Source organism: Mus musculus, chromosome 3, assembly GCF_000001635.26.
Source record: "Mus musculus strain C57BL/6J chromosome 3, GRCm38.p6 C57BL/6J".
In the NCBI taxonomy this organism is placed as follows: domain Eukaryota; kingdom Metazoa; phylum Chordata; class Mammalia; order Rodentia; family Muridae; genus Mus; species Mus musculus.
Genome location: NC_000069.6, coordinates 127,100,938 through 127,118,193, shown reverse-complemented (window position 1 = coordinate 127,118,193; position 17,256 = coordinate 127,100,938). Strand labels below are relative to the sequence as shown.

General features: G+C 39.6%; 1 protein-coding gene across 43 annotated transcripts in view; it reads left to right on the top strand.

Moving 5' to 3' along the window:
* Positions 1-17,256, top strand: part of Ank2 (ankyrin 2, brain) — a 578,741-nt gene that overhangs the window by 382,154 nt on the left and 179,331 nt on the right. For all 43 annotated transcript variants that reach the window (XM_006500891.3, NM_001327938.1, XM_006500893.3 and 40 more), the window contains one exon: positions 13,332-13,433. In XM_006500891.3, coding sequence (XP_006500954.1) covers positions 13,332-13,433 — 102 coding nt within the window. The remainder of the gene's footprint in view (positions 1-13,331; positions 13,434-17,256) is intronic.

Here is a 17,256-nt window from a genome sequence, read left to right as displayed (position 1 = left end):
GCCACCCTAGCAGGGTTGGGGTTGGGTGCCAGTTCATCAGGTAGTGGTTGGTTATTCCAATTTTGTGCCACTGTCACAATAGTGTTTTTGCAGGCAAGTAATCATTGTAGATTACTGGGGTGCTACTAAAAAAAGATTTTGCATTTATCTTTCTCCTCTGGTAGTGTACAGAATAGTTTACAGTAGTATGAACACTAGCCAGTAAGGCTGAAGGTTCTATGTCAGCTCCACTTTTCTGTGCTCAGTGAGCTTTGCAGGTGTTATCTTCAGCAATAGGGTCATATGAAGTTTGTAGAGAGCAACCGATAGCTTTGTAAATAGCCTAGGTTGATGGTTTCCAGGGCATCTTTGGCCAACAGCATTATTAGATGTAACCCATTCTTGGCACTGGAGGTTTCATTTGGTGACAAGAGATGTTCAAGTTGGGGTACCACTTCCTCCAGTATTTGGCAATCACTTAAATCACTTTCATATATGTATACATTTTCAGAAGCTTCTGGTTTCCAAAGGAGAGCCTCCATTGGCCTTAGTTTTAGCTGTCCCCCGCCCCCAAGTTCTCTCTTACCCCCTTCTCTTCCCTCTTCATTTTATCCTCCATCCCATACATTTTTAATTGGCTACTATAAAATTAGATTTTGAATCAATGCATTACAAGATAGTAAATATTAAATTTCATTAAGTCTCCTCCCCTCTCCTCTTCTTCTTTCCTTCCTTTTTTAAAAAATAATTTGAACAGTTTGTTATAGTTCATTTTAAATGGCTTAGAGGTCAGTGAGAAATGCCACTTTTATCACTCATGACATTAACTTTCATAGACTATTAATAATCATGGATGCAATTGTTTCCCAAAATAAGTTAAGAAAAATGGACCATTTCTTTTTCAAATTTTACATATAGAATTTTTGTTCATTTGTTTGAGATTGTATTACATCCTGTCTTAATACTCTATAGTATAGGCAGGCCAGCCTTAAACTTTTAGAAATCCAATTTGTTTCTATGTTCTTTCATTCATTTTTTGCTTTTAGTAATCTCTCCTATCTCAAAAAGGATGGAAAATTATAAACATATATAGACACATATAGATAAGCTCATGGTAGAACATTTGAAAGCTGAATTTAAAAAATTGTTGAAATCATAATAGTGCATTACTTTAACAATTATATTTTCATGTCTCACATATTCTTTTACAGTTTCTTTATATATTTCCTCGTGTTTGTAACAAGCCATTTCATTTAATGTCACATTTATTTAGACTTAAAATCAGTTTGGAGGAGAGACTTATTATAAATACATTTTCACCATTTACTTTTTAGCATAAAAAGGAAATTTACTACTGTCATTTCTTGAAAGTGTGATCAACCTTTAAGGCGCAGGTGGAGCTAATTAAGAACAGCTGAGAGGGGTTCTGGATGCTTCTGGAAGAAATCCCACTCAGGAAAACACGCTTGTGTGCACGTTGGAAATTTTTATGCCACCCAAGAAACAGACAACTAAATGTCTGTCTTTGAGGCCACAAATGTATGGTGGTGGCTTGGAAGAGCTTTTCCTTTTACACTAATAGTGACAGTTGTGATGGCAACATTATTTTAGTTTTATGTGTTGAGTATAACACACTGTAGCATTTTGAAGTAATGCAATTGGGTCCTTAGGACTTACAGTTATCGAGTTAGCTCCATCACAGAAAAAGAAACCTTCCTTTTCGTTTTGGATACAGTTCAAACTGCTGGCTCTGCCCCAAGTCAAGAAAGGGAATCGGGCACCAGAGGATCGGAATGAACACTGAGCCAGGAATGTGCTGGTAGTGTCCACCTGTTCCCTAGTCAACAGAGGACTAATATTCAGTGTTGATGACAACATCTGGTGAGGTGGAATCAATGGGGGGATCTCTCTAGCAAGACAGGGCTCACTCACACTTCTACCACGTTTTACCCCCAAATCCACAGGCACGTGGCTTAGGCCCATTGATCCCAGGCTTCCTCATTTTAGAAGCTTATGAGGATTAAGTAAGATTATGAATGTATTTGACGTGTACCGAGGCTACTGTTTATATTGTAGTACAGCATACAGGAAAGAAATAACCTAAGTGCCTATTGCTTATTCTCTCAAGGTGCTCAGGATTTAGTGGGGCAGCCAAAACATGCACACAAAACCAGGTTGAGTTCTTCCTTAGTCTTATAAATGGGTAAAGTAGTAGAGGGAAGATAGATTCCTATCAGGATGCTGTTTTTGCTAAGGACATATTTGTCATTAGCAAGTCACTAAAGCTGCATCGCTATCTATATATCTATATTTTTACAACACACACACACAAGCACTCACTCACGCGAGTCATGAAAAATTATTAAACATGTTTGGCAAGTGCTACCTTAAAAGAAATGCAGTCCATAAAACATATTGTAATTAATTCTCTTGCTTAAAATTGAACCACAGAAGAAAGGCATGGGTCAGGGTAAATCTTACTGATGCTAGTGTCTACTGGACACAGTCAATGTTAACATAATAGCTGTATTGGTGAGGAAACTCAGTTTTATAAACATTGCATCCCATTGGTGATGAAACTTAGAAAATAAAAGTGGTACAAGTCTAGGGGCACAGGGCTGCATGTGGTCCTGTGTTCTCCCTAGGTTATGCTTCTCAGGGTGGTTGTGACCAGGACAAAGGGGATCTGCTTTGTTGATTTTCCTTCATCAACAATCAATATGAAAATGGGATATCCTAACCAATGTCTTTGCAGTGCAATAATAACTTTAGGGAGTTTTATTGAGTTCCAATAGAACTAATTGCGGTATATAAGCTATACTGTTAAAAGGAAAAGCTGAATGCTTGTGAATTTAGGATACTTGATTCTCTAAGCCTTTTCCCAACTGCTGTCACGTATTTGTTATTTACCATACACATTCTTCTCTAAGCCAATTCCACATCTTATCTCTGATTGTAAGATTACATCCCCCACCCCCTACCTCCCGAGAACAGCATTGTGTTAAAATTAAATTGTGCAAGCCATTCCTGATGATTGAAGTTTATGGCACAAGGGTTAAGTTTGGAAAGGCAGCAAGTTCTACCCTGGGAGGAGGAAGTGGCTTCTCAGTTGTATCTTGGCTTCATGGGGGGAAACGACAGCTGTGGCATCTATCTGTGTGCTCAACGTGGGGTAAATATCCCGCACAGGAGCCGTTTTCAGTTTCACTAGTACAAATGCACACAGACACGCAGAGAGTTTCTGTTCTGTCAGTCAGTGCTTTCTGCATATCCTTTAGGTACGGGCAGATCATCTGTAGTCCCTTCTAAAGGCAGAATAGCAGTGAGTCCTTCGTTATTCCTCTGACGATGCACCTGCTAGTTCCGTGCTAGCCATGACTTCACCCGTCACATTCAGAACCCTGAATCAAACATGCTGCTGTTGTCTCTATATTCGTGTATGTGAAAGTAAGGATTGGGTGCCGTGATGGATCATCTTAGTTCTTCATGTACGTTTTAACATACAACCATGTGGCACAGAGTAGGCGCCTCTATCCACAAAACAACTTGTTGTTACTGACGAGTTGTTTTTAACCATTTTCTTTCTCAAAATGCTTACTTTACTGACTTAGGTTTTCAATATTAAAATGGAAAGCTATTGTTTTCTAATATGAGTACATTTAGATTGTACACAGGTACAGCTGTGGATCCTGTCAAAGATTTTAAACACATTAATTTAGTGAGTCACACTGGGAGATAATCTCCCTTTCAGATGGTGCACATAACACAGGTGTCTTTCTTCCTTTGTTGTTTTAAATTTAACATTAGATTTCTTGACACTGGACTGACATGGTTAAGGTAAAGAAATAGATGTAAGGGGTCTTACATGTTTAATTTAGTATAATTCTGGCACACTGGCTTCTGCCATTCCCTTCTAGAGTTCATTGTTTATATTCTGCATGCATGTGGACCGTAATAAGTATGCAGAGGCCTCGGAGAGCTGTTCATTCCCCGGTAAAACCCACATACTTCAGAAAATGGGATAAATGAATATGTTTTCAACAATTAAATGGGCATTAGAAAGATGGGCTCTTGACATTCTATAGGAGTAGAGCTTAATAACGGATCCACGAGTAGGATTAGAGAGAAACAAATGATTTCTAATAAAAAGCATAATTATCATACTGAAATTTCAGATACCTAATAATTAGAAAGATGTTTAAAAAAAAACCAACAAGCCAGGAACTCCAAGGATTGCATAAACAATCTGTGGGCTCATTATTCACAGAAAATTAAAACATGGCTATGGGACAAGAATGATATTATAAAATAATGAATTTGAGTTTTTATGCTAGTCCAGTGTAGATGTTCATATTGTCAAAAATTAAAATTTGAGTTCAGAATTTTTTTTTGCGTCCTGATATTATGATGTGTGGTTGTTGACCTGTAATTATGTGATACCCCCTGTAATTATGTGATACCCTCTAGAAAAGGTAATCTCACTGGTAATTAGAGGCAGATTCCTGAGTATTGTAAACAAAAGACCTTAGACTGTATATTTCCATGCCCATCCCAGTGGGGCCACAAAATCACCAGCTATATCACAGCTAAGTCACCAGTATATCACAACGAAAGAAAAATCTATGCAGGTTCTTTTAAAATAGTGGTTATAACGTCAGGGAAGTCATGGGGGCGGGGTTTACTTCAAGACCTGATACTTGGTTCAACCTTGAATAACTCAACGTGAAAAAAGAAGCAATCTAGGGTAGACTGTGCTTTCTGTGAGGTGGTCTGTGCTGTGCCCCAAAGCCACTTCTGACTGATGGATTGTCTGCTTTCAAGCAGATGGTCTCTGAAGCCAGAGAGTAATCAGACCTATGGCGCTAAAAATCGCATTGCCTATCTCAGGGGACAGTAGTGAATTAACACTGCAGGACACCTAGCATGATATAACACCGATTAAGGACATTTTCATTTGATTGGATCTGTCTTTTTTTTTTTTTTTTCATGTCACAAGAGTTGTGAAAGACGTAAAGGGAAATAAGCTTAATTTAAGTCCATTTATCCTCATCCTGAAGTACTTCATTGGGGTACACTTTAATGTCCTTCCTGGAAAATCTGCTATAATATCTTAACACACTGATTAAAAGCATTTCATTCCAATATATTTTAAAGTGTCAGTCAAACTGTTGTATCATGGCGCTCTCTATCTATCTATCTATCTATCTATCTATCTATCTCCATGACCAAAGTTGTTATTATTTGTTTATAAAACAAATTCTTTTTTTTGTTTTTGTTTTGTTTTTTGAGACAGGGTTTCTCTGAACAGCCCTGGCTGTCCTAGAACTCTGTAGACCTTCATGGTTAGTGAAGATCTAACAGGGAATTCCTTTGAATTTGTGTACATGTCATGGAAGTTGGCTGGATACCTTTGTGTGTTCATTCTAGGGATACTGAGTTGATGCAGGCAGAACGTTCTCAGCAGAGCTGCCTCGCTAGTTAGAAATTAGGAACAGGATTAGGTATAGGATTTGTATTACGATAGTTTTGAGGGCTGGTGAGGTAGCCCAGTTGATAGAGTTCTTGCATGACAGGCGTGGAGCAATGTGATTATTCTCAGAATCACGTAAGCCAAGTGAAGTGGCCCACGCCTACAATCCCAGGCCCCTGTCATGCAGGCAAAATCATTTTTGACTACATAGTAAGTTCAAGGCCAAGTTGGAATACATAAGATCTTAAAACAAAAGAATAAAAATACCTTTCCTTTTTATCCAAGCAGTATCAGTTGGAGATTGATGCAGAGGAATGTTTCAGCAGCAACAGAACGTAGATGCTTTAATGAACTCTCAGTGTAGGAGCAGGAGATGGCTTAGAGGTTGAGAGACGTCCCCTCCTCCTGCAACAGGGTCTCACTATGTAGCAATGGCTGACCTGGATCTTGCTATGTAAACCAGGCTAATATCAAACTCACAGTGGTGTACCTGCCTCTGCCTCCAGTGTGCTGGGATTAAAGTCGAGAGCCACTACACATGGCTACTTGCTGCTCTTGCATGGAATCTGTGTTCAGTTCCTAGCAGGCACACAGCAACTCAGAATCACTGGAAACTCACTTCTCGGGGCTCTAATGCCCTTTCTGCCCTCTCTCTGTAGGTACCAGACAGACATGTGCTACAAATATATATGTAAAGGCAAGTACTCATAGACATGAATTAAAAAGAAATCTTGTGAAAAACTCTTCCAGTCATACAGTTCAGCATTTGTTGAATGTGGGCTTTAACTTACCCTGTTTCTAAGCGGAGATCTGAGAAGCTACAGTAAGAGCCTCAGTCATACGGCTTATCTCCCCAGAGTTCACGTTGGGGTGCCCTCGCTCCCTTGTGTATTTCACTAAGTTTTCTTGACTTTGTATTGCCATCCACCCACAGGGTTGGCAGGTAAATGACTGTGCTTCTGCTAAGCAATAATGGCTTCCCAAGTCAGTGAGCAAAATTCCACAGGCAACAGGTACCTTCCTTAGTCATCCTAGGCTCAGGGAAGGGGGTGTTCTTTGTTCTTCAGGTGAGGCTCAGGACTACCAGCTGAGTCACATTTTGATCCCAGTGTCTTACAATCCTAAAGAATGGATTTATTTCTGTTAAAATATAAGGCACCATTTATGACCCCTCCACCCCCAGTTTTCTTTCAGCGTTAATTAGAATTCTAAAACCACAAAACTCCTCTAAGTCTTAAAGTATCTTGAATTTAGGGCAAAAGCCTGGCTTCCTGCCTTCCTACTAGGCTAGACTTAAGCATCTGCCTTTATATGCTCATTAAACAAAAAGAGTGAAAAGCATAGCGATATATTTAACCACTACTTTGGAAATAAGTAAAAACAAGTGATCTCAGGTTCATCTATCAGATACTAGCACAAGTTTAAATAGGGGTCAGATTTGGGCAAGAGGGTCACATAATTAAGCAGTGTGGGTCAACGCATGGTCTCACTGATCATTTTCTTGGTTGTAGTTCTGTAATATGGCTCAAAACTGCCATTGCTATTGCTCGAAGAGATCTATTTGGTTCCCCCAAGATGACTGATTCAGCTCTGGGTACTCTCTTGTCTTATCAGATAATTGCCCTTTTTGGGAGGTTTGCATCAAGGGAGGCTTGGCTGGTCCTGGAACTCAATGTGTCTGCAGGTTTTGGGTACCAGGTTGTAGCTGTATAGCTTTAGGCTAGCTGTGGTGAGACAGGCTGAGCAGAGAATGAGTCTTATACCCAGGCAGAGTCAAGCATCAGTGTCACCCAAAGGTCTCCAGCAAAAGCAGTTTCTGTGTGTCTATTGTATTATTCTTTTGTCAGCAAGAAAGTCTTACTAGAAACTGAGTGTTTTTAATAACATTCAAATACACATTAATTTAGTAAAACGAATCAAAATATCTAAAACTAAGCACAAATATTCGTATTAGTAGTTACAAGGTATGACCTCAGAATATAACATTTAGCTTACTATATTTATAAAATCAGCATACAGACCACCCTCTTAATCATCCTGGGAACAATAGTATTATAAAGTTTATTAGTATTAACAAGTCTCCTACTTCAGAGGAATAAAACGTAAAGCAATTAAAGAAAATTTACTGGCATGCCACTTGACAGTCTCTTTTCAAACTCTCCTTATTGGCCTGAGATGAAACTAGTGATGGAGATGAGAGATCAATGAAAGTAAAGCTGGAGTTGAATTCAAGCAAATGCTAAAACCGAGAACTGTTTCTTGGTGCATTTCTTCTACACTCACTGCTAAGGACAAATGCAAGTTGACCATGCAAAGATGACATTGGCATGTGTGTCTGTGTACACTTATTGTTGTCCTTCAGGCTTTGTGAGTTTGTCAGGTTCATAGCCATCCTGCCATGTCTCATGACCAGACAGTGAGAACATTCTTTTGTCTTTGTGTTACAGCAAATTTTATCACACAGAATATACATACATACACACACACAGACACATGCGTGACACACACACATAGGCATGCATGCACACACACTGAGACACATATAGAAGCACACACATACACACACACACAGAGAGAAACAGATAGATACACTCACGCACACACACAGACACACACACACACAGAAGCATACACATATGCATATATACACATGCATACACAAGTACCCAAGTGTGCACATACACATGTATGCACACACTTTCTCTGGACTTCACTTGTTAGACACTGTTTAAAAGCACAGAGGGATACATCAAAATAATCTGCTGTGCTCTATCATAGGCTTGCTGTGTACATGACCTGGAATATTCCTTATTTTTCTCATTAGATTAGTTTTGAAATAACCTAATAATAAGGGTAACTGTTTTTAAATCTGGTAGAGTCATGGGCTCTGAGCGTTTGGTGAAGCATTCCTTCAGTATATAATAGGACTTGGAAACACACATTCCTCTTCATGTTCATGCTGGGTGCAAGGAAAATCCTATTTTGCTGATGTTCAGATACAGAAATGGAACTGTGTCAAGACAAATTGTAGAGGAAGCTTTGTTTTTGGCTGGAGATGGCATACGAAGGTTATGAAGCGGGCACATTTAATGATAACCATATGTTGCATATTACAATAGGCGGGACTGAACATTTGAATTCCTTCCAGAGCATGAAGCTTTATAGAGCCAAGTACAGTTGCTTATAGAGTTTGAGGATTCTAGGGACAGATACAAATTAGCAAAACAGAGAGAGGGGTTAGCCTCTGGTCTGTCTAGACCTTCTCCAGGAGGAACTGCTGTTGCTTCTTTTTACTCTATTGAGTTTTGATGTGAGAACTTTCCTATCTGAACAAAGAAAACTGCTTTCAAAGTTTGCTTTCCTCCTGCTAATCCTTGGAAAGGAAAGGCAGATTGGCAAAAATGTTTCTCCTCCCCTCTCCTCCTCTCGCTTCTCTTCTCCCTTCCCCTTCTCTCCCCTCCCCTCCCCGTCGGTGTGTTTGTTTGGGTTTGTGTGTGTGTGTGTATGTTTGAATCCTCTTTTATCTCCTTATTGATTAAAAGTAACTAGGCTCCTGTTGTCTAAATCTGTTTTGCCAAGAGCTGTAATCACAGATTGACCCCATTGTAGATACATGCACTTACATGTATTTACATGTGCATTTGTCGATGTGTATATACAAGAAAGAGAAAAGTATGCATTTGAACCTCAGTATAGTTCATTTTCTCTATATGCAAAATTTTAAAGTTCATTTTAATTCTGTCCTTGGAGTTCATGCTTTTAGCTACACGGCAGTAACAGTTTTATTTACTTCATTTCCTCACTTTGGGAAAACTGGGTCCTTTCACGGGGTTGAAGACGAATTTCACAAGTATTGAACTGCTTAAGAGATTCCTGGCAGCAGCTGGCAAAAGAATGCATTTACTATAACACTAGGAATTTTATTTTCTTAATTCCAAGTGTTTGCTCTAAGTCTTAAACGTGTATCCATTTTTTAAAACAATCGACTCAGAAAGGAGACAACCAGTAATGAAAATGCTCTGTAACAACAAAAGCACCTGCCACCTGCCCATTCCTCAGAGATGCTTGGCAGATGTCCTTATGGACTTCCTGCTGCCTCTGTAGATTGTCTCTTAAAAATAAAAGATTAAACTGTATTTATGTATATGTGTGTGTTTGTGTGAGTACATGCTACATGTGTGTGGGTGCATACAAAGGCCAGAATAGACCATGGAGTGCCCTGGTTATATGCTAACCCTTGTGGGTGCTGGGAACCAGTCATGGAAGAGCAGCAAGTGCCTGTTAACCAGAGAGCCACCTCTCCAGCCTTCTTGAATAACTTTTTAATGATGTGCATACAGTGCCAATTTTCTCCTCCTTCCCAAATGAACAACCTTCTGGGTTTTTCTCACCCAGATCTTAAGTTGATGCTAGTTGCAAATAGCAGGAGGTACAAGCAGACATGGCAGGTAAGAATTCCCTGTGTAGTACTGATGTCATAAATGCTATAGCTTACGCAGAACATGTCGATGACGAGTAAGTGTAATCATGCCAAAGGAAATGAACCCAGTTTATCAGCGAGGACTCTGCAGTGTTTTCTACTTTGATAGTTTGTACAGCCGGGGAGCAGAATAGCAGAGGTTTCTGACTCTGAGTCTGATAAATGTGAAATTCATCTTGAATCTCCCCGTCCCTGAGTAATCATACGACCTAAGAAACTTCTAGGCATCTTTTCTCATAATGACATCTCATTTTTTATAGTTTTACTATGGATATTAATAGTCTGATGCATAATGGCTCTTTTAACTCTCTTCTTGGTGCACAGTAAAAAAATAAATATTACCTATAATTATTTGCTTCATGCACCAATTGGATGTATTTTATTGACTCAGTTTTTAATGAAGTTTATTTTGGAAAAACTGTGTTTACATAATATTTTTATATTTTATATGTGGGACATCCTATTTTATTTTCATTGATTTATAGTAAAAAAAATAAGATTTTTTTTTTTTTTTAGTGAGCTCTTTATAGTGCCTTGTGGAACAATGAGCTATAATTAAGTGATGTAGCAAGGAACCTGGAAGGGAAAAATCCCACTGGAGTTTAGCATTAGCTGAAAACAGCAGAATCATTTCATAGAGGAGGCATTTTAAAATGAGTCACAATTCAGTCCCTGCATTGCAGATGGACTCGGGGTGTCTGCCAGGGGCACAGCTTTCAGGAAGGATGTAACATGAGGCATCCTGGCAAGGAGACCGTTTCCACACTTTTCACACAAGGAGGCATTTGGGAGGTCTAGATTTCAGCCACGCCTTTCAACTCTTAAGCATCTGTGTGACTTGGAAACCTGTAACCCATGTGGTACTCGGACTGATGTGAGATAATTCATTTCTTGGCTTTTCAGGGTTCCTGTGTGCAAATCACTTAACAATGTGCAAGCAATCGTGTATTTGAAACTCCCTGAGAAAATATTCCCAATTCTATTACCTGCCCATCATCACAACTCTCTTAAAAACAGCTTTGAGGGAGTGTGCCAAGAACCCCTGCCATGTCTAGTTTTCTTTGAGAAGGGGGCTGTGCAAACTACTAAGGGGAGTGTTATCCAATCTGAAAGAAAACAGAAGTCATCAAACTCAGCTCTCATGTCCAAATACGAGAAATACATCCCTCTTCAGACCCCTTTTCTCTTTGGCCAGATATTATACTACAAGAAAATTTACAATAGTTATGTAAGAGCCTTGAACCCTAACAAAGGGTTATTGTCATTGTTATGTTAAGGCTTAAAAGTCAGAATATTTATCTAAGCCTGGGGTGACAGTGTAACTCTGCCTTTGGAACAGCCTTTTACTTAGTCACTTTACATCCTGCTCACTGCCCACCTCCTGGTCACCCCCTCCCACAATCCTTCTGCCATCCCACCTCCCCTTCTCCTCTGAGCAGGTGGGGGCTCCCCTGGGTATCCCCCCCATCCTGGCACTTTTCACGAGGTGAATCAGATGATATTCCCAGGCTCTGACTTGTGGAGACTGTGGGAAGATGAAAACCTTCAAACAAAGTCTCCATCCAGAGAGCTATCATCTTCACCAAGATATTTCAGTCTGGTATTATGTCAGCTGGTTCACATTTAATAATGTTTTTCCCAAACCTCTAGGAGTACAAAATTTGCATTAGCCTAGTGCACACCTGCCAGCGAACGCTTTCCCTACTTTTCAAAGCATCTTATTCTCTCAACATGGGGCTGGACAACTGTAGTGACCCCCAACTCAGAGTTCTTCCGCTGAGTCATCTGAAAACTAACAGTAAAGGAGGAGAAAGAGGAATCCAAGCAGCTGTAGTTTCTTCTAGTTTTAAAATTCTTCTTTTCTCCTTTTCCTTCTCCTCCTCCTCCTCCTTGCTCCTTCTCCTTCTCTCTCCTTCTCTCTCCTCCTCCTTCTTCTCCTCCTCCTTCTCTCTCCTTCTTTCTCCTCCTCCTCATCTTCTTCGTCCTCCTCGTCCTCGCCCTCGTCCTCCTCCTCTTCCTCCTCCTCCTCCTCGTCCTCCTCGTCCTCCTCCTCCTCCTCCTCGTCCTCGTCCTCCTCCTCCTCGTCCTCGTCCTCGTCCTCGTCGTCGTCGTCGTCGTCCTCCTCCTCCTCCTCCTCCTCGTCCTCCTCGTCCTCGTCCTCGTCCTCGTCCTCGTCCTCGTCATCGTCCTCGTCGTCGTCGTCGTCGTCGTCGTCCTCCTCCTCCTCCTCCTCCTCCTCCTCCTCCTTCTTCTTCTTCTTCTTCTTCTTCTTTACTTACCATTAGGTTCAGTGTCAGTTCACTAAAAACCCAATGTGAAAGCAAATGGAAAAGGGCTGTGGAGATAGCCCATAGCGTGACACACCTGCTGAACAAGTTGAGAACCAGAACCAGGATCCTTGGAACCCACTTAAAAATCTTAGAAGGGTCCCCCGTTTGTTGAGGATGCTTTCTTTTTTCCATTGTATGGTTTTGGCTTCTTTATCAAAACTCAAGTGTCCGTAGGTATGTCGGTTTATTTCTGGGTCTTTAGTTTGATTCCACTGATCAACCTTTCTGTCTCAATACTACCACATAGTTTTTATTACGATTGTTACATTGTACAGCTTAAGTTCAGGGATGGTGATACCTCTAGAAGTTATTTTCTTCAGTGGGAGAGGAAGAGCCTAGCCTCACAGAGACTTAAAGTGCCAGAGTATTTGTGTGTGTGTGATACCCAGGGAGCCCCCAGCCATTCATAGGAGAAGTGGAGGTGGGATAGGAGAAGGATTGTGGAAGGAGTGACCAGAGGGTGGGCAGTGCATGGAATGTAAAGTGAGTAAGTAAAAGTAAACAAAAAAAAATTAAAAACAAAATCTTTGCAGGCATGATGGCCCCTGTAGCCCCAGTGCTGAGGAGGCAGAGACAGAGGAGCCCAAGGGCAGGCAGACTAAGTAGATTAATGCTCTGGAAAGTGTTCAGTTCTTCAAGAGACAGATCCCACAACCATAAATAAAAATAGAAAGTGGCCATGGAGCAAGACACCATACATCAACACCAGCGCTTTGTGATCTTGTGTTCACGCATGCTTCTCACCTGTTCACCCCCACACATGTGAAAAACCTTGCAAACAACACTCAAGCATGGAAAAAAGTCTAAAACAGATGACAGTTGAATTTTGCCTCATGTAAATTCATCATTGAATTGGGCAAAGATTAGGAATAAAACAGTAACTGTCGTTTTTACTTTAATGGTTCCTTTGTATTTTTATATGGACAGAGTGTGTTTCTCATCAGCGCCATCATCCTTAAATGTTGCTCAGCCCACCCTGGTCCAGTGTGCAGGGTTTGCACTCCTGTCTTCTTGTTTCTGGTGTATTTGATGTTCTGCATGACTCACCAAAGGCCCTCTCTTTCTCTTACAGTCTGACAGCAATGCCAGCTTCCTCCGCGCTGCCAGAGCAGGCAACCTGGACAAAGTGGTGGAATATCTGAAAGGGGGCATTGACATCAATACCTGCAATCAGGTAATTTGAGCCATACATTGAGAAGCACCCAATATCCATAGTCTCAGATACCGATGCCCTTTTCTGTTTATATTGATTTACTGACTTATCAGAAAGTTGATATTAGCCAACCTATTTTTTTATTAGATATTTTCTTTTTTTACATTTTAAATGCTACTCCCTTTTCCTAGTTTCCCCTCCCAAAATCCCCTATCCCTCTCCTCCCACTGCTCCCCAACCCACCACTCCCATTCCTGGCCCTGTCATTCCCCTGTACTGGGGCATATAATCTTCACAGAACCTAGGGCCTCTCCTCCTGTTGATGACCGACTAAGCCATTCTCTGCTACATATGCAGCTGGAGCCATGAGTGCTCTTTGACTGGTGGTTTAGTCCCAAGGAGCTTTGGGGGTACTGGTGAGTTCATATTGTTGTTCCTCCTATGGGGCTGCAAACCCCTTTAGCTCCTTGGGTACTTTCTTTAGCTCCTTCATTGGGGACCCTGTGCTCCGTCCAATGGATGGCTGTGAGCACCCACTCTGTATTTGCCAGGCACTGGCAGAGCCTTTCAGGAGACAGCTATTAGGCAACATAATTTTTACCACCTTAATGACTTTTGAAGGGTGGGTTTTTGTTTTTAGAAGTACTATTGCTGGTGAAGAATAGGAAAAAACGAATGTCAATATTTTCCTGTAAAATGATGTGAACCACCTGTTCTGGTATATTGATTGATCTGGTATATTGATTGGTTAGGAATAATATGTTACTTAGTTCAAGGTCATCCTCAGCTACAAAGTGAGGTCAAGGCCAGCCTGGGTTAGAATAAGATAGTGTCTCCAGAAAACAAACAAACTCACTAACAAAGCCCCCACGACTCTTTCTTCTAACTGGTTTAAAGAAATATGGCTAATTCTGAGAATATGTAAAAGTACTATATTATTTTAAATGAATTATTTGGATTGTTCATTAGAGAAAATTATTGATTTTTGATATTATTTGTCCTCAAGAGTATTAATATGCTCTTGCCATTTGGACAAACATTTTTGTACTGTAAGTTAAAGTGTCTAGAATCCCTAGTAATCACTAAAGCTTGTAAATGGTGTGTGTGTGTGTGTGTATGTGTGTTGTGTGTGTGTGTGTGTGTACAACAGATAGTATAATGAAAAGCAAATGATTATGGTGATGTCATGTTCCTTGGAGGTAAATTTCATTATATGATTTCAAATTATCCAGGCGTGCTTGGATGCTCTTCTGCATCCTCCTGTGTATTTAACCCAGTTTTATTCACTCTCCTGCACTTCTTAATCTGTGGCTTGTGACCCAGAAGCAGTTCTAGAATGGAATATGAGTGTCACAAAAATTGATGACAAAAAAAAAGCTTTCAGTATGTGGAGTAACCAAAACTAATCTGAAATCAAATCGTAATGAATCCAAGGTGTTTCTCTCAGCACTTGCCCTGTCACGTAGTAGGGCTTCATTTTAGTCTAGACACACAGTATGAGCTCTTTGGCTTATGGAACTGTCCCAGCATTCAGAATTATTGAACATATAAGGAAATTTAAAAATTTATAAAGAAATATAATTATTTAATTATAAAAAGAAAAACTTTAAAAATAATTCCTGACCATCATCTCTCAACATGTGAGTATTAAATTAGTATGTCTTTGAATTATATTGCATTAGAATTTTTAAAATTACTGTATGAATTCCTGACTTAAGTTTCATTTAAAAAAAAAAGCATGAAATGAATTCTAGTTTGGGGTGTGGAACAGAATTTCCAATGATATTAAAAAATGATATTAAACATATTTCTTCTATTTTCTGATATTTATCATGTAAAATGGCATTGTTGGAATTGGAGAGTATAAAATCCAAGTACCAGCCAGGTGACAGTGGTGGCGCATGCCTTTAATCCCAGCTCTCTGAAGGCAGAGGCAGGTGGATCTCTTGAGTTTGAGGGCACCCTAGTCTACAAAGTGAAGTCCAGGACACTTAATGTCTAGACAGAGAAACCCTGTCTCAAACAAAGCAGCCAACCAACCAACAAACAAGTGAAAATGCCCATCAGCTCTTCAGATCTCTGTCATCACTGTCAACAAATATTTGGCCAAGATTTAAGTTTCGAGTAAAAATAAACAAGCCTACCCATTTCAGTAGTACATAAAATTTACTTCCATCTTTAGTAAATATAAAGTACAAAACTGCCTTAAAATAAATTTCCTTATGTTGTATTATCAGGAAATTATATATATTTGTGTGTGTGTGTGTGTTTGTGTGTGTGTGTGTGTGTGTGTATATATGTATATATGTATATATCTCAAGGATTTCCTGATAACATATGTAATATATATAACATTATATATATATATATATATATATATATAATATGTCTATATACAATCAAGCATTTCCTGATAATACATATCAGAAATGTGTATTATATAAATATATATTATATGTATTATATAAATATATATATATTTAATAAAAATCACTTGAATGGAAAGGGATCATAGATGAGATAGTTAAGTCTTGCTCTAGGCCCCTGAAGCTGGTTACTCTCTCAAATACTTTTCAAAAAATGCAATCAGGTTGTTTATTACTTCCCAATTATTATCCCCCTAGATTCCTATTTATTCATTTCTTCCCGGTTTTGTTACTAAACATTTGGAGAGTCACCACACGTTACCAGGGAATCCAGGTCTCCTCTGGTGGGTCCTCATCTTGTTAACAAAATAACTTAAGAACAAACTCAAACAACAGCTCCAGGATAAGTTTATTCCAGTTTAGCAGCAAACCTCAGGGAGGAAGCTGTTCAGGGAAAGAGAAAAGGCCACACCTTCTGAATGAAGCTGGTATGGAGGTCAGCCCATGGCAAGGAGGGGAAATTTGGGAAATAAAAAAGAGAAACCCCAAACATTCTTAGCAAAAAGAGAAACAGAGAGGGGGAAAAAATTACACTTTTTTGAGTAACTCAGAAAAATGGGCAGACTTCCAAGGTTGTATGGGTGGGAATTTTGGGAAGGAATAGCACAGTATTTTGTTAAAAAGATCATTATTCCTCCTGTCTCCTCCTGTGTCTATAGCCTGGCTCAAGGTGTTTCTGCCCTCCTGAGGGTTGGCCCCTTAGCTAAGAGAGTGACCTGCCCAACCTGATTAGTACTTAAGGAACAAGACAACTCCATATCCCCACACAGAGGTAGAATCCATTCTGAACTATACCCCTGTGCCCACCCCAAGCCAGCTGTTCACATCAGTCAGCACTGGCCAGTATCTCATATACATCTTCAATGTGGACCACTGCAGACCTTCCACATCCAGACTCACATTCGCTCCTGTGTGTGTGTGTGTGTGTGTGTGTGTGTGTGTGTATATATATATGTACATATATTCACATACATATTTACTCAATAAAGTGCCTTAGAGTTTAAATTTGAAATGCTTTATATTTTTGACATGCTATTAGTTTCATTAAGTAAATTAAATACAGTCCCCAATTTTAATATAAACGAATTCCATTTCTATGTTGGCAGTGTATTAATAAACGGGAAGTGTGAGTGTTACTTCATTTACATAAATATTAAATAAACACTCCATAATTAATGTTAAATATAGTATTAAATAAAATGTAATAACCTATTTCCAATTGAGTTCCGGTCATCTTAAAGTAATTTGTGACACGTCAAAGGCTATTAATTTCTTTTTTCGATGCCATTTTAGGAGAGAGTTCTCTCTCAATAGTAAATACTCTGTTCATGAGCGGTGGGTACTAAACACACCTTCTTGAGCTGGTTTGAAAAGTTTTTATCTGTCTTGCGTGTCTCTTCTAGTAGCCTTTTATTCCC